Source organism: Schistocerca nitens, chromosome 3 (assembly GCF_023898315.1).
Source record: "Schistocerca nitens isolate TAMUIC-IGC-003100 chromosome 3, iqSchNite1.1, whole genome shotgun sequence".
NCBI classification, from domain to species: domain Eukaryota; kingdom Metazoa; phylum Arthropoda; class Insecta; order Orthoptera; family Acrididae; genus Schistocerca; species Schistocerca nitens.
Genome location: NC_064616.1, coordinates 175,942,472 through 175,969,871, shown reverse-complemented (window position 1 = coordinate 175,969,871; position 27,400 = coordinate 175,942,472). Strand labels below are relative to the sequence as shown.

Genomic DNA, 27,400 nt, shown 5'->3' with positions numbered 1-27,400 from the left:
TGCGTGGCTAATCTGGAGCCATTTAATGTGAGAAGCTAGTAGTAGCTCGTACCCAACGTGAAGCAGCGGGCCATTGTACAGCCGGCTTGCGTAGTCAGAGGGCCCCTGGTTACTTCTGCGAAAGGGTAAACAGCCGTAAAGCGTGCAACCACAATGAGTCGTTGCTGGACGGACGCCGGTTGGTCGATACCTGCGTGGGGCTGCATAGCATAACGCCACCGCGGTAGCTCGTTGGCCGAAACTCGTAATCCTGGCTCCACACGGCGCGTTACCTCTTTGTAGCTGACAGCCGTTCCGTTATGTACAGGCTTACCGATCACTACTGCCTGTTGTTCCACAAACTGCATTCAGCACCTGGGAAGTTCTTTCATTTGCCCATGGCCATTTTGCCTTCAGGCTACTGCCTTAGCAAGTTTATCATTGATTCGTCTTTTGTGTATTTACCACTATCGCAATGTTGCCTCTACAGGGTGTAAATTTTAAGTTGACAAACCAGAATATCTCGAAAAATAAGCTTCACACGAAAAAATGTGTTGAATCCAATGATGATTATTTTCGAGGGGGACATCTGCTGGAGCTAAAATTAGCCCGCCCTGGGGGTGGGGCGGGAGGCAACTTTAAAATTTCAAATGGGAACCCCCATTTTTATTGGAGAATCAGATTCTACATAAAAAAACTACGTACATTTTGTCTTCTGGGTCGCTTGTTCGATGTAATTAGCTCAAGTTAACCTTATCTCAACGTTTGGATACCTCATCAAGCGACATGCTTGTACAGCGTGAGCTGGCCCACATCCAGATACAATCGAGGCGGCGGATTTACGAGCAGGGGCTGTTGCACTGGCCGACCTGTGTGCATTTTTTAAGCGGTTTCCCATGTTCGTTTACGCAAAGGCTGCGGTGGAATCCATCATCCACCTCAGAGAATGTGATACAGTCTGTTTAAATACAATGCCGTATGGAGCAAAGTTTACAAGATTCACAGACAGTCGGTGCAAACGACTTCTCTCCCTTAGGTTACTTTGACGAAAATGGCGTCACGAAGAGCATCTGGCCACAAAGTTAAATTCATGAAATAATATTTCCCAAAACCCAAAAAAAGCGGACATCGCACCAGACAGGAAACACGAAAGGGAAAAGAAAGAAGTCCTTGACAACTGGCATCGAACGAATTCAGAGGCAGGCTGCTAGGATCGTAATATGCCTGTATAGTCCATATGAAAATGCAACAGATTCCTTGGAAAACTTAAATGGGGATCTTCGACGAAAAGCGATAAAGTTCTCACAAAATCCTGCTAGGTAAACTTTGAGAACCATTTTTCCGCGCCGTATGCACATTCCAGTTACATTATTGTGTCCTATGTTCAGTGTCAACGTGCGATAATTACTCACAGATGTCAGGTGGCACCACTAGCAGTGTTGGGTGTATAACGCGTGTCGGTGAGACACGGAAAACAGTGCCGTCAATGTCGTAACGCGACCACCACCTATGTTCCACCGTCAAAGTGCAATAACCACTCCCAGACGGCAAGTGGCAGCATTAGCAGTGGTGGGTATATAAAGCGTGTCGCGGGGACACGGAAAACAGTGCTGTCGTAATCGTAATGCGGAAACGAAGCGATTTGTCTGACGTCTGTATTGGGCCAAACATGGAAGCATTTCCGAAACGGCTAAGTTTGTGAAATGTTCGCGTGCTGCTGTGGTTAAAATATACGATGGCTGCCCAGAAGATAATGCACCGAATTTTTTTCAACAGTTCTTTATTGAACATAATGAGAATTGCAGACACGAGAGAATGGCCTTTCTCCAACGCGAAACAAGGGCGTGTGTGTCCTGTCAGTGCCAATCCTTGTCCTGGTGGCGGAGCCAGTGTTTCACTGCGTGAATCACCTCCTCATCGTCCTCAAAATGCCTTCCACGAATGACATCCTTTAACGGCCCAAATTCGCGAATAACAACATCAGCTCGGTGCAACATGTCAGTTGTGACAGCCGTGGATGTTCTCCTCGACCGCTGCAAATAATGGAGCTCCGCCGAACCGCCTTCTGAAGACCTCACCTTCCGTGCCCAGAGACTAACTGTACTTCTGTCGACAACAGATGCTCCATAGACTTTGCGCAAACGTTTGTGAATATTCCTCCACTTTCTTTCTCTGCAGTTCCCAGAGGAAGTGTTATAGGCCCTCTATTGTTCCTGATCTACACTGCTGGCCACCGTAAATGCAACACCAAGAAAGACAAGAGGTAGCACAACAAAATTTATTTTGTAGATAACATGTTGACCAAGTATCAAATGATTACGTTTACAGACGTCTGTGACATGTGGTTCCTGCCAGAATCAGTAGCCAGAGTAGCCGCCATTGTTGGAGATCACCGCTGCCACACGTCTCGGCATTGAGTCAAAGAGACGTTGGATGTGTTCCTGGGGTACAGCAGCCCAAGCAGCTTCCACACGTTGCCAAAGATCATCTGGTGTGGCAGCTGGGGATGTAATCTGGGTCACTCGTTGAGCAACCATGGACCACATGTTTTCTATAGGCGAAAGATCCGGAGAGCGAGCCGGCCAGGGAAGCAATTCAATATGGTTATTGACGAAGAACCTTTGGACAATGCGTGCCACGTGTGGTCGCGCATTATCCTGTTGAAATATGGCTGTGGCCGAGCCCTGAAGGTAAGGAAGGACAACTGGCTCCAGCACCTCGGATATGTAGCGCCGGCTATTTAAAGTACCGGCAATGCGTACTAGAGGTGTGCGAGAGTAATATCCAATACCGCCCCATACCATAATACCCGGTGCAAGACGAGTGTGGCGGTGCATAATGCAGCTGTCCAGCATCCTCTCTCCACGGTGTCTCCACACTCGAATCCGACCATCGTGGTGCTGCAGACAGAAGCGTGCCTCGTCAGTAAAGACAACGTCATTCCATTCTGCAGTCCACATCCGTCTGTCATCACACCATTGGCGACGGAGACGTCTGTGGTTCTGCGTCAATGGTAGACGAAGCAATGGACGTCTTGCGGACAGACCACTCTGCTGTAAACGGCGTCGAATGGTACGCGCAGACGCTGGATGATGCGTTACAGACGCAATGTGCTATGCTATGGTTCGGGATGTTACTGAGCGATCCGTCACTGCCATGCGCACAATTTGCCTATCAGCACGTGCAGTGGTGCACCGAGGTGAATGCGATCGACCACGTCGGTCCGTCGTACCCTCCTGCATCCAACGGTCACATATCCGCATTACAATTTGGTTTCGTCCAACACGACTAGCGATTTCTCTGTATGATAATCCACAATCTCGGTAAGCCACTATCCTTCCTCTGTCGAACTCGGATACTTGATCAAAAGATGTTCGCTGTTGTCTACGAGGCATAACTGATCGTCTTGTGAAACAACCACAAGGTAAACACACGTGCCGAACGTACACTCGTCGAAATCGCCAAGCCTTAAATGGCGATATGAGGTGGCGCCACAGGCGCGCGTGATGTGCGTCTGCGCTGAAATTCTAATCAGTTGCATATCTCATCGCTGCAAACTCATGGTGTAAATTTCACTTGATTCGGATGCTTCCTTCAGGGTGTTGCATTTACGGTGGCCAGCAGTGTATATTAACGACATAGGAGACAATCTGAGTAGCCGTCTTAGACTGTTTGCAGATGATGCTGTCATTTACCGTCTTGTGAAGTCATCAGATGATCAGAACGACTTGCAAAATGATTTAGATAAGATATCTGTATGGTGCGAAAAGTGGCAATTGACCCTGAATAAGGAAAAGTGTGAATTATTCACACGAGTACTAAAAGAAATCAGCTAAATTTCGATTACGCGATAAGTCACACAAATCTGAATGCTGTAAACTCAAGTACATACTTACGGATTAGAATTACAAATAACCTAAATTGGAACGATCACGTAGATAATGTTGTGGGTAGAGCAAACCAAAGACTGCGATTCATTGGTAGAACACTTAGAAGGTGCAACAGGTCTACTAAAGAGACTGCTTACACCACGCTTGTCCGCCCTATTCTGGAGTATTGCTGTGCAATGTGGGATCCGCATCAGGTGGGACTGACGGATGACATCGAGAAAGTACAAAGAAGGGCAGCTCGTTTTGTATTATCGCGAAATGGGGGAGATAGTGTCACAGACATGATACGTGAATTGGAGTGGCAATCATTAAAACAAAGGCGTTTTTCGTTGCGACGGGATCTTCTCAAGAAATTTCAATCACCAGTTTCTCCTCCGATTGCGAAAACATTCTGTTGGCGCCCACCTACATAGGGAGAAATGATCATGACGATAAAATAAGAGAAATCAGGGCTCGCACAGAAAAATTTAAGTGCTCGTTTTTCCCGTGTGCCGTTCGAGAGTGGAACGGTAGAGAGACAGCTTGAAGGTGGTTCATTGAATCCTCTGCCAGGCCCTTTATTGTGAACAGCAGAGTAATCACGTAGATGTAGAATTTCAATGACGGCACGTTGCTTGTAACGTACATCACCTACAGACGTCATTTTGAAACTGTCCTGCAGCTACGCTATCTGTCGGAAGTGACGGAAACTGCCGCACGGAGTGGCCACGCAGTTTAGGCACCTTGCCACGGATTGCGCGGCCCCTCGGGTATGGGTGTGTGTTGTCCTCAGCATAAGTTAGTTTAAGTAGTATGTAAGTCTAGGGACCGATGACCTCAGCAGTTTGGTCCCCTAGGAATTCACATAAATCCGAACATCTGACGGAAACTTGGCGCTCTCACTCAGGAGACTTCAAGTAATACACACGTAGTGTTTCGAATTCGTAGCATTGTTTGCGGCTGAGAAAAAAAATGCGGTGCATTTCTTTCTGGGTGACCCTCGTACCGTGAATGGAAAAACTGTGCCATCCAAAACCGGTGCCGAGGCAACTGCAGTGCACCTTGGGTCACAGATGACAGGGGTGGACGGCGGCTGAGGAGATGTCTAAGGCGAATAGACGTGCATTTCTTGAGCAACTGACCGCCGAGATGAACCAAGGGGATACCAATAGTGTCTCCTCAACGATTGTTCAGCAAACAGAGCTGCGTATGGACCTCCGCAGCAGGCACCTGTTTCGTGCAACCTTCCTGACTGCTGTTCATCGGTAACGAAGGCTGGAATTTGCACGTCAGTATCGTAACTGGATGTCCACAGAGTGGCGACAGGTGGGTTTTTCAGATGAGTCACTTTTTACACTCCATCGGACTGGTGGCCGTTGGCGTGTACGACGTGAGCTGTCTGAAAGCAAACACCCTGCGACAATCGTTGGAAGGGTCCAGACCATTGGAAGGAGTGTTAAGACATGGGGAAAGTGTTCGTCCTTCTGGAAGGCACAACAGATCAACACAACTAAACACCTACCATTGGGGAACGTGTGCACCCCCACATGCAGTTGTTTCAAAGCATCTACCAAGAGGACAATATAATATGACACACAGCTCGCAGTGTACTTGCGTGGTTCGACGAGCACCACGATGAGTTTGCCGTACCTACTGGCCACCAAACTCGCAAGATTTGAACCCAATGGAGGATCTGTGGCATCGCCTCGCTCGGACTGTTTGCGAGATGGATCCTCAACCAAGAAGCCTTGCGCAACTGGAGTCAGGATGGTTCCACATCTACATCTACATCTACATCCATACTCCGCAAGCCACTCGCGTGGCGGAGGGTAGCTTGAGTACCTCTATCGGTTCTCCCTTCTATTCCAGTCTCGTATTGTTCGTGGAAAGAAGGATTGTCGGTATGCCTCTGTGTGGGCTCTAATCTCTCTGATTTCATCCTCATGGTCTCTTCGCGAGATATACGTAGGAGGGAGCAATATACTGCTTGACTCCTCGGTGAAGACATGTTCTCGAAACTTCAACAAAAGCCCGTACCGAGCAACTAAGCGTCTCTCCTGCAGAGTCTTTCACTGGAGTTTATCTGTCATCTCCGTAACGCTTTCGCGATTACTAAATGATCCTGTAACGAAGCGCGCTGCTCTCCGTTGGATCTTCTCTATCTCTTCTATCAACCCTATCTGGTACGGATCCCACACCGCTGAGCAGTATTCAAGCAGTGGGCGAACAAGCGTACTATAACCTACTTCCTTTGTTTTCGGATTGCATTTCCTTAGGATTCTTCCGATGAATCTCAGTCTGGCATCTGCTTTACCGACAATCAACGTTATATGATCATTCCATTTTAAATCACTCCTAATGCGTACTCCCAGATAATTTATGAATTAACTGCTTCCATTTGCTGACCTGCTATATTGTAGCTAAATGATAAGGGATCTTTCTTTCTATCTATTCGCAGCACATTACACTTGTCTACATTGAGATTCAATTGCCATTCCCTGCACCATGCGTCAATTCGCTGCAGATCCTCCTGCATTTCAGTACAATTTTCCATTGTTACAACCTCTCGATACACCACAGCATCATCTGCAAAAAGCCTCAGTGAACTTCCTATGTCATCCACCAGGTCATTTATGTATATTGTGAATAGCAACGGTCCTATGACACTCCCCTGCGGCACACCTGAAATCACTCTTACTTCGGAAGACTTCTCTCCATTGAGAATGACATGCTGCGTTCTGTTATCTAGGAACTCTTCAATCCAATCACACAATTGGTCTGATAGTCCATGTGCTCTTACTTTGTTCTCTGTCGGTACCTTCTAGAACCACACTGACTCTCTTCCTACACGTCTCGCAGCGGTCCGCGCTGCAAAAGGTGGTTATTCAGGTTTTTGAAAGATGGTCACATTCATGTGTCTGCACAGTGTGTACGAATGAAACAGCTCAGATAAACGCTAATATGAAGACCATGTACCCTCCCCCATTCACAGTTCAGTGGCTTGCGGAGTGTATGTGCGTTTATACAGGGTGGTCCAGTGATAGTGACCGGGCCAAATATCTCACGAAATAAGCGTCAAACGAAAAAACTACAAAGAACGAAACTCGTCTAGCGTGAAGGGGGAAACCAGATGGCGCTATGGTTGGCCCGCTAGATGGCGCTGCCATAGGTCAAACGGATATCAACTGCGTCTTTTAAATAGGAACCCCCATTTTTTATTACATATTCGTGTAGTACGTAAATAAATATGAATCTTTTAGTTGGACCACTTTTTTAGCTTTGTGATAGATGGCGCTGTAATAGTCACAAACGTATAAGTACGTGGTATCACGTAAAACATTCCTCCAGTGCGGACGGTATTTGCTTCGTGATACATTACCCATGTTAAAATGGACCGTTTACCAATTGCGGAAAAGGTCGATATCGTGTTAATGTATGGTTATTCTGATCAAAATGTCCAACGGGCGTGTGCCATGTATGCCTGCGTGTGCCTGCTCGGTATCCTGGACGACGTCATCCAAGTGTCCGGACCGTTCGCCGAATAGTTACGTTATTTAAGGAAACAGCAAGTGTTCAGCCACATGTGAAACGTCAACCACGACCTGCAACAAATGATGATATCCAAATAGGTGTTTTAGCTGCTGTCGCGGCTAATCCGCATATCAGTAGCAGACAAATTGTGCGAGAACTGGGAATCTCAGAAACGTCGGTGTTGAGAATGCTACATCAAAATCGATTGCACCCGTACCATATTTCTTTCCACCAGGAATCGCATGGCGACAACTTTGAACGTCGTGTACAGTTCTGCCACTGGGCACAAGAGAAATTACGGAACGATGACAGATTTTTTGCACGCTTTCTATTTTTAGCGACGAAGCGTCATTCACCAACAGCGGTAACGTAAACCGGCATAATATGCACTATTGGGCAACGGAAAATCCATGATGGCTGCGACAAGTGGAACAACCTCGGCGGGTTAATGTATGGTGCGGAATATGGGAGGAAGGATAAAAGGCCCCCATTTTATCGATGGCAATCTAAATGGTGCAATGTATGCTGATTTCCTACGTAATATTCTACCGGTATTACTACAAGATGTTTCACTGCATGACAGAATGGCGATGTACTTCCAACGTGATGGATGTCCGGCACATAGCTCGCGTGCGGTTGAAGCGGTGATGAAAAGCATATTTCATGACAGGTGGATTGGTCGTCGAAGCACCGTACCATGGCCCGCACGTTCACCGGATCTGACGTCCCCGGATTTATTTCTGTGGGAAAAGTTGAAGGATATTTGCGATCGTGATCCACCGACAACGCCTGACAACATGCGCCAGTGCATTGTCAATGCATGTGCGAACATTACGGAAGGCGAACTACTCGCTGTTGAGAGTAATGTTGTTACACGTATTGCCAAATGCATTGAGGTTGACGGACATCATTTTGAGCATTTATTGCATTAATGTGGTATCTACAGGTAATCGTGCTGTAACAGCATGCGTTCTCAGAAATGAGACGTTCAGAAAGGTACATGTATCACATTGGAACAACCGAAATAAAATGTTCAAACGTACCTACGTTCTGTATTTTAATTTAAAAAACCTACCTGTTATCAACTGTTCGTCTAAAATTGTGAGCCATACGTTTGTGACTATTACAGCACCATCTATCACAAAGCGAAAAAAGTGGTCCAACTAAAACATTCATATTTCTTTACATACTACGCGAATATGTAATAAAAATGGGGGTTCCTATTTAAAAATACGCAGTTTATATCTGTTTAACCTATGGCAGCGCCATCTAGCGGGCCAACCATAGCGCCATCTGGTTTCCCCCTTCAAGCTAGACAAGTTTCGTTCTTTATAATTTTTTCGTTTGACGCTTATTTCGTGAGATATTTGGCCCGGTCACGATCAATGGACCACCCTGTATAAATATGTCTGTAGACATGTTTGAAACATACTTTCTTCAAGCAGTTACGTACTTTCCACGATGTATATTTATTTTCTGAATTATTCTGAAGAAACTTTGATATAATAGGATGTCAGTATACTGTAGTGTGACTCCATAGCTCACGAGTGAAAATTTCAACTTCTAAAAACTGCTTATGGTAATGGAAGTGAAGCTTAAAATGTAACCAGACTACGTTTCAGAAATGCCACGCAGTTACTGATTGTGACAAGTACTGGAATGGTTCCTGAGTGAGAGAAGCGACCTCGGAGGCTGCAGCTAAATGTGCAGGCGAGAAGCAACGTCTGTTGCGCCCTTGAATGTGGAGAGAGCAGTCCGTGCGCAGCGTGCCCTGCGGCAACTTGAGTGGCCGTGCGACAACAGGGCTGCGCCTCTCGGGGGAGTGCCAGAGCTCTCGAGGCAGCCAAAGCGGCCGCCTTACATCCCCGGCGACACTACAGATAAATCTCCCAAATGTTTCGGGCCGCCTACGAGGATAAAGACAAAATTTCTTGGCTCGCGTAGAGAATGCATTAATGTTGAAGATATTTTCTTTTGTTTATGTTGGTATATGTATACAATAACGTAAATTGTCACCTTGATCTAGGAAATACAGTAGTGGAAGTATTTATTGCATCACCATGAATTACTTCGTCTTTTTGTCTTTAGCAGCAGTTTGCTTCAGGTTATACCAGTCCCACTGTTGCTAGAGTTTGTTGACCTATTATTGCCTTAATAATCTGACTTCTTCACGCATGTTTTCCACCAATACACAGCTCTTTGTTGTTGTTTGGTTTTACAATGAAACCGATGTTTATACTACCATTTTGAGTTGAGACTTTGCAGTGAGAAATGGGCAGGTCAGTTGAATTAACGCCAGAAAAGAAAGCTGCTATATTTGCTTATTCATCTGTTGGTCTCAGCACCAGAGAGATAGCCTCTAAGACAGCATTTAATCAGTCTACGATTTCGAGGTTACTGGAAAAATACAGGGATAAAGGAAATGCTGGTCTTCAGAAAGGAAGAGGTCGGAAAAGGGCGACTACTGCCAAACAGGTCAGGGTATTGAAAGGGCTTTCGCTCAGCGATCGTCGCCTGTCATCAACTGAACTAAAGCGAGACTGGGAAGAAATGTGCAACATCTCAGTAACCAGTAGAACTGTAAGAAATAGACTACTGGAGGCTGGAGTCTCAGCCCGTCGTCCTAGAAAGAAGACTTTATTGACCAAGATAATGCGACAACAGCGACTACAATGGGCAAAGGCACATGCGAAATGGACACCAGAGATGTGGAACAAAGTAATCTTACCAGAGGAGTCGAAATTTGATCTGCATGGCTCACATGGAAAGGTGTTCGTGCGTCGAAGAATAGGTGAAGAATTTTTGCCATCATGAGTAACACATATAGTCAAACACCCACAAGGGCAGATGGTCTGGGGGTGCATTTCCAGTCACGGAGTAGGTCGACTGGACTTCCTCAATGGCACTGTCAACGCAGATGCCTACATTAGCATTCTTGAAAGGAAGCTTATGCCAACCATTAGAGACCAGTTTGGAGATGTTTCCAATTCTATTTTTCAGGATGACTCCGCTCCTTTCCGTAGAGCTTTGAAGGTGATTCCTATGACTAATATTTGCACCAAACACGAAGCGGATTACTTTCTTGGTTAATTATCAAGTACTCCTACATTTCGGGTAAAATCTTTTCTTCGACAAAATGCGGTTCGAGTATCAGAGTGGGATGGAAACAGCCCTGATCTCAGTTCTATTGAGAACCGTTGGAAGGTTATGGGAAATGCTATCACCAAAAAGAAGCCACGGAATAAACAGGAGCTGTTGGAGACCCTTGTGCGTGTGTGATTTCATGAACTGAGTGAGGAGTACATTAAAAAGTCGAGTCTTTCAATGCCTTCAAGATGCCAAACGGTCATTAAGGTGCGTGGTGGAACAACAAAGTATTAAATGCAACAGCGTGTTCATATGAGGCAATACAAACACTAAAATCCATCAGTGTTATGTTACAACATTAATATGCAGTGTTTCTTTCAATATTAGTATTCGTATTTCAGAATAGCTGACATATCCACTTACACTCATTTTTCAAGAGAGTTTTAAATTATAAAAAAGGAACATTTTTATAGATACAAAAATTAAGAATAAAAACAAATTGACAAAAATTGTTGTGTCTATCCACAAAAATAGAAATCAAGAGAAATCCGGCAAATTTAGCTCAGTTATTCAATGATTGTAACAAAAATAGCTAATTGTAAGAGGTGATGCAATAAATATTTCCACCACTGTATATTGCGATGACGAACGTCAAGGGATACCTTCTAATATCGTGTCGGACCTCTTTTTGCCTGGTGTAGTGCAACAACTCGACGTGGCATGGACTCAACAAGTTGTTGGAAATCCCCTGCAGAAATACTGAACCGCACTGCCTCTATAGTCGTCCATAACTGCGAAATTTGCCGGTGCACGGTTCTGTGCACGAACTGACCTCTCCATTATTTCCAATAAATGTTGGACGGGATACATGTTGGGCGATTTGGGTAGCCAAATCATTTGCTCGAATTTCCAGAATGTTCTCCAAACCAGTCGCGAACAATTGAGGCGCGGTGACATGTTTGGGAACATTAAGTCCATGAATGGCTGCAAATGGTCTCCAAGCAGACGAACGTAAATATTTCCTGACAATGACAGGCTCAGATTGACCAGAGGACCCCGTCCATCCCACGTAAACACAGCCCACAGCATTAAGGAGCCACTACCACCTTGCACAGTGCCTTTTATTGGCAACTTGGGCCTGTGGCTTCGTGGGGTCTGCGCCAAACTCTTACGAGCGATAGGTCGGCGGGTGATGTTTGAAGTGGTCACTGTAGCAAGTAGATATATACTAATACAAGTATTGCTGGCCCTGCTTCGATCACAAGAGAGGTAGATTATTCCTACATGTCGGTCAGAGGCCTGAAGATGGCGTAACATAGAGCCGAAACTGATTGCCTAATAAAATAAGGTTGAAAACTGATAGCTGAAAGGTGTTTAATTTGACATCCTCAAACGTGCACAGGGATGCTCGAAGACATCAACCCCACATATCCTCGTTTGAAAGGGCATTCATTCTAGCTGCTTCATTTTGTTGTATATGTAAGCATGGTTTCTTAGTCTGCTATTGGTTGTCTGAGAGGTTTTGTAACCTCCCGTTATCTGCAGAAAACAGTTTTAGGACAAAGAGGGTCAGCAGACTGGCACTTAGGCCTTACGGAGCCTGCACTCTTTCTGGCATTATGGGGCGCACACCCTGAAATTTCTTAGAACTTTGTAATTCTGGCCTTGGAGAATATTTACACGAGAAGTTAGTAAGAAGCATGCAAATCAGATAAAGAGGGTCGTCTTCGCAGTAAGCGATAATCCTCACTCTTAATTAAGAAATTACAGTCTATAGGTGATAACCAGATATACACTCCTGCAAATTGAAATAAGAACACCGTGAATTCATTGTCCCAGGAAGGGGAAACTTTATTGACACATTCCTGGGGTCAGATACATCACATGATCACACTGACAGAACCACAGGCACATAGACACAGGCAACAGAGCATGCACAATGTCGGCACTAGTACAGTGTATATCCACCTTTCGCAGCAATGCAGGCTGCTATTCTCCCATGGAGACGATCGTAGAGATGCTGGATGTAGTCCTGTGGAACGGCTTGCCATGCCATTTCCACCTGGCGCCTCAGTTGGACCAGCGTTCGTGCTGGACGTGCAGACCGCGTGAGACGACGCTTCATCCAGTCCCAAACATGCTCAATGGGGGACAGATCCGGAGATCTTGCTGGCCAGGGTAGTTGACTTACACCTTCTAGAGCACGTTGGGTGGCACGGGATACATGCGGACGTGCATTGTCCTGTTGGAACAGCAAGTTACCTTGCCGGTCTAGGAATGGTAGAACGATGGGTTCGATGACGGTTTGGATGAACCGTGCACTATTCAGTGTCCCCTCGACGATCACCAGTGGTGTACGGCCAGTGTAGGAGATCGCTCCCCACACCATGATGCCGGGTGTTGGCCCTGTGTGCCTCGGTCGTATGCAGTCCTGATTGTGGCGCTCACCTGCACGGCGCCAAACACGCATACGACCATCATTGGCACCAAGGCAGAAGCGACTCTCATCGCTGAAGACGACACGTCTCCATTCGTCCCTCCATTCACGCCTGTCGCGACACCACTGGAGGCGGGCTGCACGATGTTGGGGCGTGAGCGGAAGACGGCCTAACGGTGTGCGGGACCGTAGTCCAGCTTCATGGAGACGGTTGCGAATGGTCCTCGCCGATACCCCAGGAGCAACAGTGTCCCTAATTTGCTGGGAAGTGGCGGTGCGGTCCCCTACGGCACTGCGTAGGATCCTACGGTCTTGGCGTGCATCCGTGCGTCGCTGCGGTCCGGTCCCAGGTCGACGGGCACGTGCACCTTCCGCCGACCACTGGCGACAACATCGATGTACTGTGGAGACCTCACGCCCCACGTGTTGAGCAATTCGGCGGTACGTCCACCCGGCCTCCCGCATGCCCACTATAGGCCCTCGCTCAAAGTCCGTCAACTGCACATACGGTTCACGTCCACGCTGTCGCGGCATGCTACCAGTGTTAAAGACTGCGATGGAGCTCCGTATGCCACGGCAAACTGGCTGACACTGACGGCGGCGGTGCACAAATGCTGCGCAGCTAGCGCCATTCGACGGCCAACACCGCGGTTTCTGGTGTGTCCGCTGTGCCGTGCGTGTGATCATTGCTTGTACAGCCCTCTCGCAGTGTCCGGAGCAAGTATGGTGGGTCTGACACACCGGTGTCAATGTGTTCTTTTTTCCATTTCCAGTAGTGTATTATTATCTGGATATTAGTTACTGCATACGGTCTGACTGTGTGTCGTATGAACTGACATGTTCCTAATCTGGTAACTAATTGCTTGTTAAATAGTGGGAGTGTGTGGTGGAAAATTTAGACTAAGACCGGTTTATAATATTAATGTTTAAATTTTTTACATTTTCGAAAGCAACGAATTTATAGCTTCTTTCAAAAATGGTTCAAATGGCTCTGAGCACTATGGGACTTAACATCTGAGGTCATCAGTCCCCTAGAACTTGGAACTACTTAAACCTAACTAACCTAAGGACATCACACACATCCATGCCCCAGACAGGATTCGAGCCTGCGACCGTAGCAGTCGCGCGGTTCCGGACTGAAGCGCCTAGAACCGCTCGGCCACCGCGGCCGGCTATAGCTTCTTGATGTGCTCAAAGTGCGAGCTACTCATCTCCAAACATGCATGGAGACAACGCTGATATGATCAGAGCACATATTCCTCAGTAACAGGATTAGCTTCTATGTTACGGTGAGCATCCTGAGTACGTATCGCGATAGATGGGAATGCATACTTTCTCGTCGAATTTCGTTGATGAAATCTTCTCCGATCATCAGACGAGATGACGCAACGTTTCTGTGGGTTACCTGCTCGTGATCTTCAGACGAAGTAGTGGGTTTATGATGAATTCGTTCCTTTATATTCACTGGATCGCAAACTGCTCTGCCGAGGGCCGAACGGCTCGGCCAATCACGTGCCTCCGGAAGGGATACCGTGGACGGTGGTGGGGGCGAAGGAGTGTCCAGGGGTCGAGTCCTGGTGCTGCCTGTCTGTTCCGCCCGCTGCCTCCAACTGATTTCACATCAGAGCTTTCCCGAGGCATTTTTTCTAATGCCATATCCCACGTGGAGCTCAGTTGGAAGCCGCTGTCCCGGTTGACAAGATTGTTGTGTATTCTTATTTCCACTACCTCTCTTATGACCAAATTCCAGAGCCCTTTGGCACGGCACAATACCTGTGTACAATCAAAAACAAAAGCGTGTCCTTCGTTTATGGTGTGGTCTGCCACTGCAGGCTTGTAGGTTTGGCCGAGAGGAGTGCATCCCACAAGTTCTGAACAGCGCTGCCAGATGCATAATTACGCCAACTCGACGCCCCGCCTACCACACTCGCAATTGATGCTGTAGGTACCAGGTGCCTGTTGGTCTTCAAATGACCTAAGAATATTCTCCATTTTAACCGTTGAGCGGAAGATGGTACTATTATCCTGGCAATTTTGGTTGTAAGCGGCTCTGCGCACGAAAACACGCCAGACATTTAGTTTCTTCCTATGGATTGTCTTCTTCTTTCTTTCTTCTTCTTCTTCTTCATGGCTGGACAGTGCGTCTTATTCTTTTGTCTGAGTAGCCATTCTTGTGAAAGGTTTCAAGCAGATGCTGTAACTACACTCACGCTCACAAATTAAGGATAATGCATGATGAAACAACTTTCTGTTGGGCGGTTTGCGGGTTTAAATCACCTCGGGGTATGACCATGCGGTGCATCTGACCTGCGGGCGTCGCACGGTGGTGCTGGCAGCAGTCCACATACGCAGAGGTGTGTTGGTGCGTGTCAGAGTACGGTGCAGCGAGTAAGTGTGCAGACGTTTTCAGACATGCTAATGGTGACTGTGTGTTGAAAATGGCTCAAAGAACACATATTGGTAACGTTATGAGGGTTAGAATACTAGGGCGACTGGAGGCTGGTCAAACACAGTAGGTTGTAGCACGGGCTCTCCGTGTGCCACAAAGTGTGATCTCAAGATTATGGCAACGATTCTAGCTTGCTTGTGTTCATGCTTGCCAAACCCTACCTCGGCCTGCGAGGTCGCCAGATCTCTCCCCATGTGAGAACGTTTGGAGCATTATGGGCAAGAATTTTCAAACAACTCGGGATTTTGATAAACATCTACATCTACATTTATACTCCGCAAGCCACCCAACGGTGTGTGGCGGAGGGCACTTTACGTGCCACTGTCATTACCTCCCTTTCCTGTTACAGTCGCGTATGGTTCGCGGGATGAACGACTGCCGGAAAGCCTCCGTGCGCGCTCGAATCTCTATAATTTTACATTCGTGATCTTCTCGGGAGGTATAAGTAGGGGGAAGTAATATATTCGATACCTCATCCAGAAACGCACCCTCTCGAAACCTGGACAGCAAGCTACACCGCGATGCAGAGCGCCTCTCTTGCAGACTCTGCATCTTGAGTTTGCTAAATATTTCAGTAACGCTATCTCGCTTACCAAATAACCCTATGACGAAACGCGCCGCTCTTCTTTGGATCTTCTCTATCTCCTCTGTCAACCCGACCTGGAACGGCTCCCACACTGATGAGCAATAATCAAGTATAGGTCGAATGAGTGTTTTGTAAGCCACCTCCTTTGTTGATGGACTACATTTTCTAAGGACTCTCCCGACGAATCTCAACCTGACACCCGCCTTACCAACAATTAATTTTATATGATCATTCCATTTCAAATCGTTCCGTACGCATACTCCCAGATATTATACAGAAGTAACTGCTACCAGTGTTTGTTTCGCTATCATATAATCATACAATATAGGATCCTTCTTTCTATGTATTCGCAATACATTACATTTGTCTATGTTAAAGGTCAGTTGCCACTCCCTGCACCAAGTGTCTATCCGCTGTAGATCTTCCTGCATTTCACTGCAATTTTCTAATGCTGCAACGTCTCTATATACTACAGCAATGTAGTATGTTCCTCAAGTGATAGTGTTCTAAAAGTATCGAGAAACGTCCTTTTCTAATCATTTGAGAAAAGAATTGAAAAAATAATCCAGATTGTAGCTGATAACATAATGACAACATATGCAAAATTTGGTTTAATTTTCTCTCAAACAGTAATAGTTACATTAGCTTGTACACTGAGGTAACAAAAGTCATGGTATAGTGACATGCACGTATGCAGATGGCGATATTATCGCGAAGACACGGTATAAAGTGGCAGCACATTGGCGGAGAGGTTTGCGTTGTGATTATGGCCGCACGACGGGAAATAACAGGCTTTGAACGCGGAATGGTAGTTGGAGCAAGACGCATGGGACATTTCCTTTCGAAAATCGTTAGCGAATTCAATATTCTGAGATCCACAGTGTCAAGAGCGTGCCGGGAATACCAGATTTCAGGCATTACCTCTCACCACGGGCCGACGGCGTTTACTTAACGACCGAGAACTGCGACGTTTGCGTGGAGTTGTCAGTGCTAACATACAAGCAACACTGCGTGAAATAACCATAGAAATGTATGTGGGACGTACGATGAACGTATACATTAGGACAGTGCAGCGAAATGTTTGGTTAATAGGCTACGGCAGCAGACGACCGACGAGAGTGCATTTGCTAATAGCACGACATCGTCTGCAGCGCCTCTCCTGGGCTCGTGGCCATGTCGGTTGGGCCCTAAAAAACTGGAATACCGTGTCTTGGTCAGGTGACTCCCTATTTCAGCTGGTAACATCTGATGGTAGGGTTAGAGTGTGATGAAGACCCCACGAAGCCATGGACCCAAGTTTTTAACAAGGTACTATGTAAGTAATACACTCCTGGAAATGGAAAAAAGAACACATTCACACCGGAGTGTCAGACCCACCATACTTGCTCCGGACACTGCGAGAGGGCTGTACAAGCAATGATCACACGCACGGCACAGCGGACACACCAGGAACTGCGGTGTTGGCCGTCGAATGGCGCTAGCTGCGCAGCATTTGTGCACCGCCGCCGTCAGTGTCAGCCAATTTGCCGTGGCATACGGAGCTCCATCGCAGTCTTTAACACTGGTAGCATGCCGCGACAGCGTGGACGTGAACCGTATGTGCAGTTGACGGACTTTGAGCGAGGGCGTATAGTGGGCATGCGGGAGGCCGGGTGGACGTACCGCCGAATTGCTCAACACGTGGGGCGTGAGGTCTCCACAGTACATCGATGTTGTCGCCAGTGGTCGGCGGAATGTGCACGTGCCCGTCGACCTGGGACCGGAGCGCAGCGACGCACGGATGCACGCCAAGACCGTAGGATCCTACGCAGTGCCGTAGGGGACCGCACCGCCACTTCCCAGCAAATTAGGGACACTGTTGCTCCTGGGGTATCGGCGAGGACCATTCGCAACCGTCTCCATGAAGCTGGGCTAGGGTCCCGCACACCGTTAGGCCGTCTTCCGTTCACGCCCCAACATCGTGCAGCCCGCCTCCAGTGGTGTCGCGACAGGCGTGAATGGAGGGACGAATGGAGACGTGTCGTCTTCAGCGATGAGAGTCGCTTCTGCCTTGGTGCCAATGATGGTCGTATGCGTGTTTGGCGCCGTGCAGGTGAGCGCCACAATCAGGACTGCATACGACCGAGGCACACAGGGCCAACACCCGGCATCATGGTGTGGGGAGCGATCTCCTACACTGGCCGTACACCACTGGTGATCGTCGAGGGGACACTGAATAGTGCACGGTACATCCAAACCGTCATCGAACCCATCGTTCTACCATTCCTAGACCGGCAAGGGAACTTGCTGTTCCAACAGGACAATGCACGTCCGCATGTATCCCGTGCCACCCAACGTGCTCTAGAAGGTGTAAGTCAACTACCCTGGCCAGCAAGATCTCCGGATCTGTCCCCCATTGAGCATGTTTGGGACTGGATGAAGCGTCGTCTCACGCGGTCTGCACGTCCAGCACGAACGCTGGTCCAACTGAGGCGCCAGGTGGAAATGGCATGGCAAGCCGTTCCACAGGACTACATCCAGCATCTCTACGATCGTCTCCATGGGAGAATAGCAGCCTGCATTGCTGCGAAAGGTGGATATACACTGTACTAGTGCCGAAATTGTGCATGCTCTTTTGCCTGTGTCTATGTGCCTGTGGTTCTGTCAGTGTGATCATGTGATGTATCTGACCCCAGGAATGTGTCAATAAAGTTTCCCCTTCCTGGGACAATGGATTCACGGTGTTCTTATTTCCATTTCCAGGAGTGTATATTCAAAGCACGATACACAGGAACGCTGCGCCGCCAGCGACGACGGTAACCACGTCGCCGAGGCATTGCTGTGGCACGTTAATACAGGTAAACGTAGCAAGCCACCGCCCAGCGAGACACCCAGGGCTATGCGTCCGCACTCCTCGACGTTCGCAGAGCGAATGACGCTCCGTGCTGCGGCGCAGCTGCAGCCAGCGGTCCTTATCGTGACGTCAACGTCCGGTCCCTGCGCGCCAGTTCGGCGCCAGCGCGCCAATCAGAGTCTTGCGCAACAGACCGGAAGTTAATTTTCCAGCAACACGGGCCTAGTAATACTAGGAAATACTAGGAATACTAGGAAAATATTAGATACAGGCTCCCAGGTAGATGCTATTTTTCTTGACTTCCGGAAGGCGTTCGATACAGTTCCGCACTGTCGCCTGATAAACAAAGTAAGAGCCTACGGAATATCAGACCAGCTGTGTGGCTGGATTGAAGAGTTTTTAGCAAACAGAACACAGCATGTTGTTATCAATGGAGAGACGTCTACAGACGTTAAAGTAACCTCTGGCGTGCCACAGGGGAGTGTTATGGGACCATTGCTTTTCACAATATATATAAATGACCTAGTAGATAGTGTCGGAAGTTCCATGCGGCTTTTCGCGGATGATGCTGTAGTATACAGAGAACTTGCAGCATTAGAAAATTGTTGCGAAATGCAGGAAGATCTGCAGCGGATAGGCACTTGGTGCAGGGAGTGGCAACTGTCCCTTAACATAGACAAATGTAATGTATTGCGAATACATAGAAAGAAGGCTCCTTTATTGTATGATTATATGATGGCGGAACAAACACTGGTAGCAGTTACTTCCGTAAAATATCTGGGAGTATGCGTGCGGAACGATTTGAAGTGGAATGATCATATAAAATTAATTGTTGGTAAGGCGGGTACCAGGTTGAGATTCATTGGGAGAGTGCTTAGAAAATGTAGTCCATCAACAAAGGAGGTGGCTTACAAAACACTCGTTCGACCTATACTTAAGTATTGCTTATCAGTCTGGGATCCGTACCAGGTCGGGTTGACGGAGGAGGTAGAGAAGATCCAAAGAAGAGCGGCGCGTTTCGTCACAGGGTTATTTGATAACCGTGATAGCGTTACGGAGATGTTTAATAAACTCAAGTGGCAGACTCTGCAAGAGAGGCGCTCTGCATCGCGGTGTAGCTTGCTCGCCAGGTTTCGAGAGGGTGCGTTTCTGGATGAGGTATCGAATATATTGCTTCCCCCTACTTATACCTCCCGAGGAGATCACGAATGTAAAATTAGAGAGATTAGAGCGCGCACGGAGGCTTTCAGACAGTCGTTCTTCCCGCGAACCATACGCGACTGGAACAGGAAAGGTAGGTAATGACAGTGGCACGTGAAGTGCCCTCCGCCACACACCGTTGGGTGGCTTGCGGAGTATAAATGTAGATGTACATGTAGATGTAAGTTGATGGTGGCTCCATAATGGTGTGGGCTGTGTTTACATGGATTAGACTGGGTTCTCTGGTCCAACTGCACCGATAATAGTACATGGTTATGTTCGGCTACTTCGAGACCATTTGCAGCCATTCATGGATTTCATATTCTCAAACAACGATGAAATTTTTAAGGATGACAGTGCGCCATGCTACCGGGCCACAGTTGTTCGCGGTTTGTATGAAGATATTCTGGACAGTTCGAGCGAATGATTTGACCACCCAGATCGAGTGACAAGAGTATCGTCGAACATTTATGGGACATAATCGAGAGGTCGGGTCGTGTACAAAATCCTGCACCGGCAACACTTCCGCAGCTACGAACGGCTATAGACGGAGCATGTCTCGGTATTTCTGCAGGGGACTTTCGAGGACTTGTTGAGTCCATGTCACGTCGAGTTGTTGCAGTACGCAGGAAAAAGGAAATCTGACTCGATATTAGGAGGTGCCTCATAAATTTTGTTATATGTACCCATGTATTTTCTCGTACGTCACCCCTTAAACTTTTTTTATCATGAGTTTTGGAATACAAATACGAGGGTAATCCCAAAAGTAAGGTCTCATATTTTTTTATAAGTACATAGACCTGTTTATTTCTACAATGGTTTACATCAGTTTACAGTTTGACCATTTAGCTATTTTTCGACATAATCACCATTTCTGTCGATGCATTTTTGTAGACGCTGTGGCAGTTTTTGTATGCCCATGTCATACTAGCTCGCCGCTATGCTATTCAGAAAGTTATGAACCTCTTCTTTCACCTTACTTTTGGTATTACCCTCATAATAAACGATTTCATAGCGTGTGTGTGTGTTTTTTTTTTTTCGGAAGAATATTTGCGGATCTTTAACGTTTTTAGCCCTACCACTCATCTTTAAGTACACTCCTGGAAATTGAAATAAGAACACCGTGAATTCATTGTACCAGGAAGGGGAAACTTTATTGACACATTCCAGGGGTCAGATACATCACATGATCACACTGACAGAACCACAGGCGCATAGACACAGGCAACAGAGCATGCACAATGTCGGCACTAGTACAGTGTATATCCACCTTTCGCAGCAATGCAGGCTGCTATTCTCCCATGGAGACGATCGTAGAGATGCTGGATGTAGTCCTGTGGAACGGCTTGCCATGCCATTTCCACCTGGCGCCTCAGTTGGACCAGCGTTCGTGCTGGACGTGCAGACCGCGTGAGACGACGCTTCATCCAGTCCCAAACATGCTCAATGGGGGACAGATCCGGAGATCTTTCTGGCCAGGGTAGTTGACTTACACCTTCTAGAGCACGTTGGGTGGCACGGGATACATGGGGACGTGCATTGTCCTGTTGGAACATCAAGTTCCCTTGCCGGTCTAGGAATGGTAGAACGATGGGTTCGATGACGGTTTGGATGTACCGTGCACTATTCAGTGTCCCCTCGACGATCACCAGTGGTGTACGGCCAGTGTAGGAGATCGCTCCCCACACCATGATGCCGGGTGTTGGCCCTGTGTGCCTCGGTCGTATGCAGTCCTGATTGTGGCGCTCACCTGCACGGCGCCAAACACGCATACGACCATCATTGGCACCAAGGCAGAAGCGACTCTCATCGCTGAAGACGACACGTCTCCATTCGTCTCTCCATTCACGCCTGTCGCGACACCACTGGAGGCGGGCTGCACGATGTTGGGGCGTGAGCGGAAGACGGCCTAACGGTGTGCGGGACCGTAGCCCAGCTTCATGGAGACGGTTGCGAATGGTCCTCGCCGATACCCCAGGAGCAACAGTGTCCCTAATTTGCTGGGAAGTGGCGGTGCGGTCCCCTACGGCACTGCGTAGGATCCTACGGTCTTGGCGTGCATCCGTGCGTCGCTGCGGTCCGGTCCCAGGTCGACGGGCACGTGCACCTTCCGCCGACCACTGGCGACAACATCGATGTACTGTGGAGACCTCACGCCCCACGTGTTGAGCAATTCGGCGGTACGTCCACCCGGCCTCCCGCATGCCCACTATACGCCCTCGCTCAAAGTCCGTCAACTGCACATACGGTACACGTCCACGCTGTCGCGGCATGCTACCAGTGGTAAAGACTGCGATGGAGCTCCGTATGCCACGGCAAACTGGCTGACACTGACGGCGGCGGTGCACAAATGCTGCGCAGCTAGCGCCATTCGACGGCCAACACCGCGGTTCCTGGTATGTCCGCTGTGCCGTGCGTGTGATCATTGCTTGTACAGCCCTCTCGCAGTGTCCGGAGCAAGTATGGTGGGTCTGACACACCGGTGTCAATGTGTTCTTTTTTCCATTTCCAGGAGTGTATTTTAGTATACGTAGCAAATACGTCATACTGAACGCTCACGATCTTATTATGTTCTCTATCGGCAAATACCTCATTCTTCTTGAAAAGACACGAGGTATACACCAGATATAAAAGCACCATTGACTATAAAAGTATCTTCTACATTTATTTCTTAAGGTACAACACAGCGCTTTGGTGCTAATTACCTGATATTGAGACACAACTTACAACCAACAAATTTTGGGCCGTCACCTGCTACCTCCAAATGTTGGTGAGAAACTCCATTTATTTCATCAGGAGTAGAATGTTATCATTATGGGATGAGCACAAGTTGATCTCACTGATTTGACTGTTCGGTTGAGGTGACGAATTAATTGTTGAACTATATGCAGGTAAGACACAATTCGATTATTCGTATAATACTGTAAAGTGTAACACCAGTTGGTACTTTTTTGTATCACTGTGTCACTAAAATGTGTTATTTTTGTGAAATACTACTGCAGTTGTGAAAGAATTGTCTTTTCTTGTTATCGTAGACGTCGTTGTTGGCAGTGATTGGTAGAAGCAAGTTCATCAACATGAAACTGAATACTCACCATTACTAAGCATTTCGTCATCAGTTGACTGGCCAGGCTTAGTGTAAAGGACGCCAAATTTGAAGTTCACTGATCCCTCTTGCTCTTCCAACAGAAGCAGGTCCTGGAATGAAAACAACTGTAATGGAAGCAACGCACTCTACAAAGCGTTTCATGACACACACAAACACAGGTGGCGACGATGAATAGTGCTCTGTGCTTACGGAGCCATTGATAAAAAGTTAAAAGGGACGTGAATTGCAGCAAACATGTAACACAAACACGAAAAAATAATCTCCCATGAAAAATAAATACAATGGAGTAGAAATGAAAGTTGTAACTGCTGCCTGTTGAGTGTTTCTGTGGTAATTTCTGCACTCTATGCAACAATTGCGTGACTGTATTACACACTAAGACAATGCATTCCGTCATTCCAGGGAAAAATGTTCGAAATCTGAACTCCTAACGCCAGACAGTCATGATATAAGACCTGAGTTTCTCTCGGGGTGTACAATGTTCAATTAACTTACGGGAATGCAGCAGGGTGAAGTCGTCGGCAACTGCCGATATTTCGACAGGTGGCCGCCCTTTTCTTTTCAGGGTAAAACTGCATCAAGTAAGCGCTGTGCAAGTGAATTTAAAACATTGTTTTGCAAAGCAATTCTGGAAAGTTAATCCCCCCCCCCTCTCTCTCTCTCTCTCTCTCTCACTCTCTCTCTCTCTCTAAACACTAGGGTATCACACAACCAAAAATGAGCGGCGCTACAAGCTATCGATAGTGGAAATTACTAAACAAGGGGCGGGTTAGCTTAACTCTATCCCTCTGTGATAACTCGCATGGATAAAGCTTCTCGTGGCGCAGTTTTATTCGTAACAGGGAAAGGTTTTAAGTATGCACTGACGCCCAAGTGTTTGCTGGTTGCTGATTTTATTAGTTCTGTCGAACAGGCTGTTTTTAAACCTGCTGACGTTGCAGAGAAGGCTGGGAAGGAGGCATATCGTGTGCTGACTGGGGGACGTCCACCCAAGAGTAATATAACAGCAGTAGAGAGGGTTACTTTATGTTCACTTAGAGTTCATCCGGATATTGTTATCTTACACGCGGACAAGAGCAATACTACAGCTATTCTGGACAAGCAGGATTACGTTCAAAAGACGGAGTGTTTAGTATCTGATACAGCGTATCGCAGGATCGGTTCTGATCCCACAAAAAGGGTTGAGAGAAAGACTAAGAGCCTCCTGAAGAAAAGTTCTTCGTCACAGGAGACTGTCAAGAGTCTTAATTTTTATTGTGCTGTTCCTCTTAGATTATATGGCCTTCCTAAGGTCCACAAGGAAGGGGTTCCTCTTCGTAAGATTGTCAGATCAGTGCTCCGACACGTTGTGTGGCAAAACACTATCCTGCTCTGTTGAGCCCACTAGTTGACTGGGGTGATCGTCACATTAAGAACTTGGCTGATTTCTTACGTCGTTAGACGCAATGCGTTTACTCTAATAAGTTTTGATGTGGTCTCTCTCTTCACTAGTGTGACTCTGTCTGATTCGTTACTGTTCTATGAGCAGGGCGATGGAGTTGCGACTGGAGGTCCGTTGTCATATATCATTGCAAATCTGTTTGTGGAAGAACATGCCTTGGAGTAGGCGGCTTTGAAACCTGCGTATTTTTCAGATGTGTACACGATACTTTTGTTGTTAGGCCGCATGGGAGTGATAAATTGAACGATTTCTTAGAACACCTGAAATATTCATTTCACGACAGAGGTGGAAAAGGATGGCCGCCTTCCCTTCCTTGATGTGTTGGTCGGGAGGAAGGTTGATGATACGTTGGGACATGCTGTTTATAGGAAGCTTACTTACACTGACTTGTATCTACAGGCTGACAGTTGTCTCCATCAGGTTCAGTGTGAAGGGGTACCTCGTACCTAGGTTCACACGGCCCACTTCATTTTAGACCCTGAGTAAACCCATTTTGAGGTTGCCTTCCATCAGAATGGATACAGTGAAAGACAGATTAGACGTGCGTTGCGCTATCGATCAACCGTGCCCCGGGTGGGTGATGATGACACCCAGTTGGCACCAAGGTCTATGGCCTTCCTGCCTTTAGACCGGTATTATTTTGCAGAAGTATGATGTGAAATGTATCTTCCAATCTGTATCTAAGATCATGGTCCTTTTAGGTTCTGTCACGGATGATCCTGGTATTCGTAAGGCGCGTGTCTACTGTAGTCCTAGCATTTGTAGCATGTCATATATTGGTCAGACTAGCAGGACCGTGGAGGACCAATGTAATAAGTACAAGCGTCACATATGCCTACAACAGCTGAACAAATCGGCTATTGCACAACATCGTCCTGGTGCCGGTCATCCTATGGAATTTAACAACACGGTGATTTGGACACCCACTTCCAGCTATTGGGATAGTGTTATACAGGAAGTAGTAGACATTAACTTAGCAAGTAACCTCGTAAATAGAGCTGGAGGTTTTTGCTTAAATTCTGCGTGGACTCCTGCTCTCTATCTTGTCAACACCAGAGGGAAAGAATTAATGTTACCTCACCCGTTGTTTAGTAATTTTCGCTATCGATAACTTCTGGCATCGATTATCTTTGGTTGTATGGTGGCGCTAGTGTTTACAGCGCATGCTTGTGTGTGTGTGTGTGTGTGTGTGTGTGTGTTTCATCTTTCCGAACTGCTCTGAAAACTGAGGTTTTAAATTCACTTTCGCAACGCTTACTTGCTGCAGTCTGGCCTTGAAAATGACACGGTGGTCACCTGTCGAAATATAGGCGGTTGTCGACGAAGTCACCGGGCTGCATTCCCAAAAGTTATTTGAAAAGTCGTGATATACATTCTAAACTGGGAATTAAAAATGTTCTCAGACTTCAGAGACCTAAAAAGGCAGTGAATTATCCAGACCTTACTGTAAAGTACCACAGTATTCCTTCTTAAGGGATGAAAATGATTCTCTGTCTAATGCAGTTTCTTATTTTCGAGTGTCCAAGCGGTCTTAGGTCGAATATTATCACTCCACAGTAAATAGAGATTGGTTTCTTTAAAAACGTACTGCAATATGAGAAAATTGTGCATACAGTCGGCGAATCGAATGCATACATAATTTCCATACGTCATATGCGTGCCGAGGTTTATGAAACACAGAAACTTAAAAATTTAAAAACATTACGATACATACACAAATTATACTTTATGTGATTTCAGTTACCTTCTGCAAATCAGGTGTAAATATTTCCCTTGGTCCCTTGTCCAGTTTCTCCACACAAGGGAAGTTGCTGCATGCGATATGAAAACAGAAGATTAAACTTTCCACGTTGTTTTTAATATTAAAGCTCGACATATTTTGGACACAGCGTTACAAAATATGAATGACTTCAGTTCTTTCTTGTAAACAAAAATGTTTCCTTTAGTTAGCAACAGTTTATATCGTGGAAGAAATGACAGTTCAGGCCAGTGCCTGGAAGCTGTAACACATAACTCGTTTATACTGAGTGACACTTAGTGTTACGTTGTGAAAGAAAGAAAACGTAGTCGCATTGACCACATAGGCACCACTGTTTATTAAAATAAAATTTTGCAGTTAAAGTCATGTGCAAGATTATAATCAAAAGATATAATCTGAACAGCAGCAAAAGGAATAATAAACAATCTTCATTCACATTTTCGAAGCCTTTTAGAACATAAATACCGGACGTAGTATATTAACGCTAAATTTCACACAGAATTTACTGTTTAACATCTTACCAGAGAATTTGCTTGACTGTTGTTGGCTTGGTGGGTGAGTAAGCAAGAGAAATTTTCTGCGACCCCTGAAAAAATGAAACGATTTAATTTTGAAAGTTATCAGGAATAAGCATGATGTCTACCCACTAAAAGCCTAATGCGAAATTAAATAATATTTATATTTATATGTTCAAATATCCGGAATTATAACATAGCTTCCTATGATAATGTCTGATGCTCAAGTTTGTAGCTTCACTCATGTCAACTTATTTAGAGGAATATTAGGTTGGTTCCTCATTTACCTGTCAGATATATAGGACACTAGTAGCCAACAATGAGAAAATTTCCAAGTAATGTATAAATATTAATTACGAGAATAAATGTCTAAATTAAAGTCACGGGTTAAAGAGATGGGTCAAGTTCTTCTGCCGCGCAGGAACAAAATGAGTGGAGGCTGCGCTCGCTTTTGGAATTCTAAGGACTGGTATAATTGTTTTAACTGCAGGTCCATTATTCCAGACTTCAGAATGATTTTCTGACGTGAATAGAAAGCAGATAATATCCACACTGAATGGCGGTGTCTTGTTGGACCTGGATTGTCGACATTTTTTAGTATAAAG

General features: G+C 46.5%; 1 protein-coding gene across 1 annotated transcript in view; it reads right to left on the bottom strand.

Moving 5' to 3' along the window:
• The window catches only part of LOC126249132 (GTPase-activating Rap/Ran-GAP domain-like protein 3), a 334,020-nt gene that overhangs the window by 179,388 nt on the left and 127,232 nt on the right, over window positions 1-27,400 (bottom strand). The window contains exons 7-9 of the mRNA XM_049950784.1: window positions 26,802-26,866; window positions 26,266-26,332; window positions 23,067-23,169 (exon numbers count right to left, since the gene is read on the bottom strand). Of these exons, the coding sequence (XP_049806741.1) occupies window positions 23,067-23,169; window positions 26,266-26,332; window positions 26,802-26,866 (235 nt within the window). The remainder of the gene's footprint in view (window positions 1-23,066; window positions 23,170-26,265; window positions 26,333-26,801; window positions 26,867-27,400) is intronic.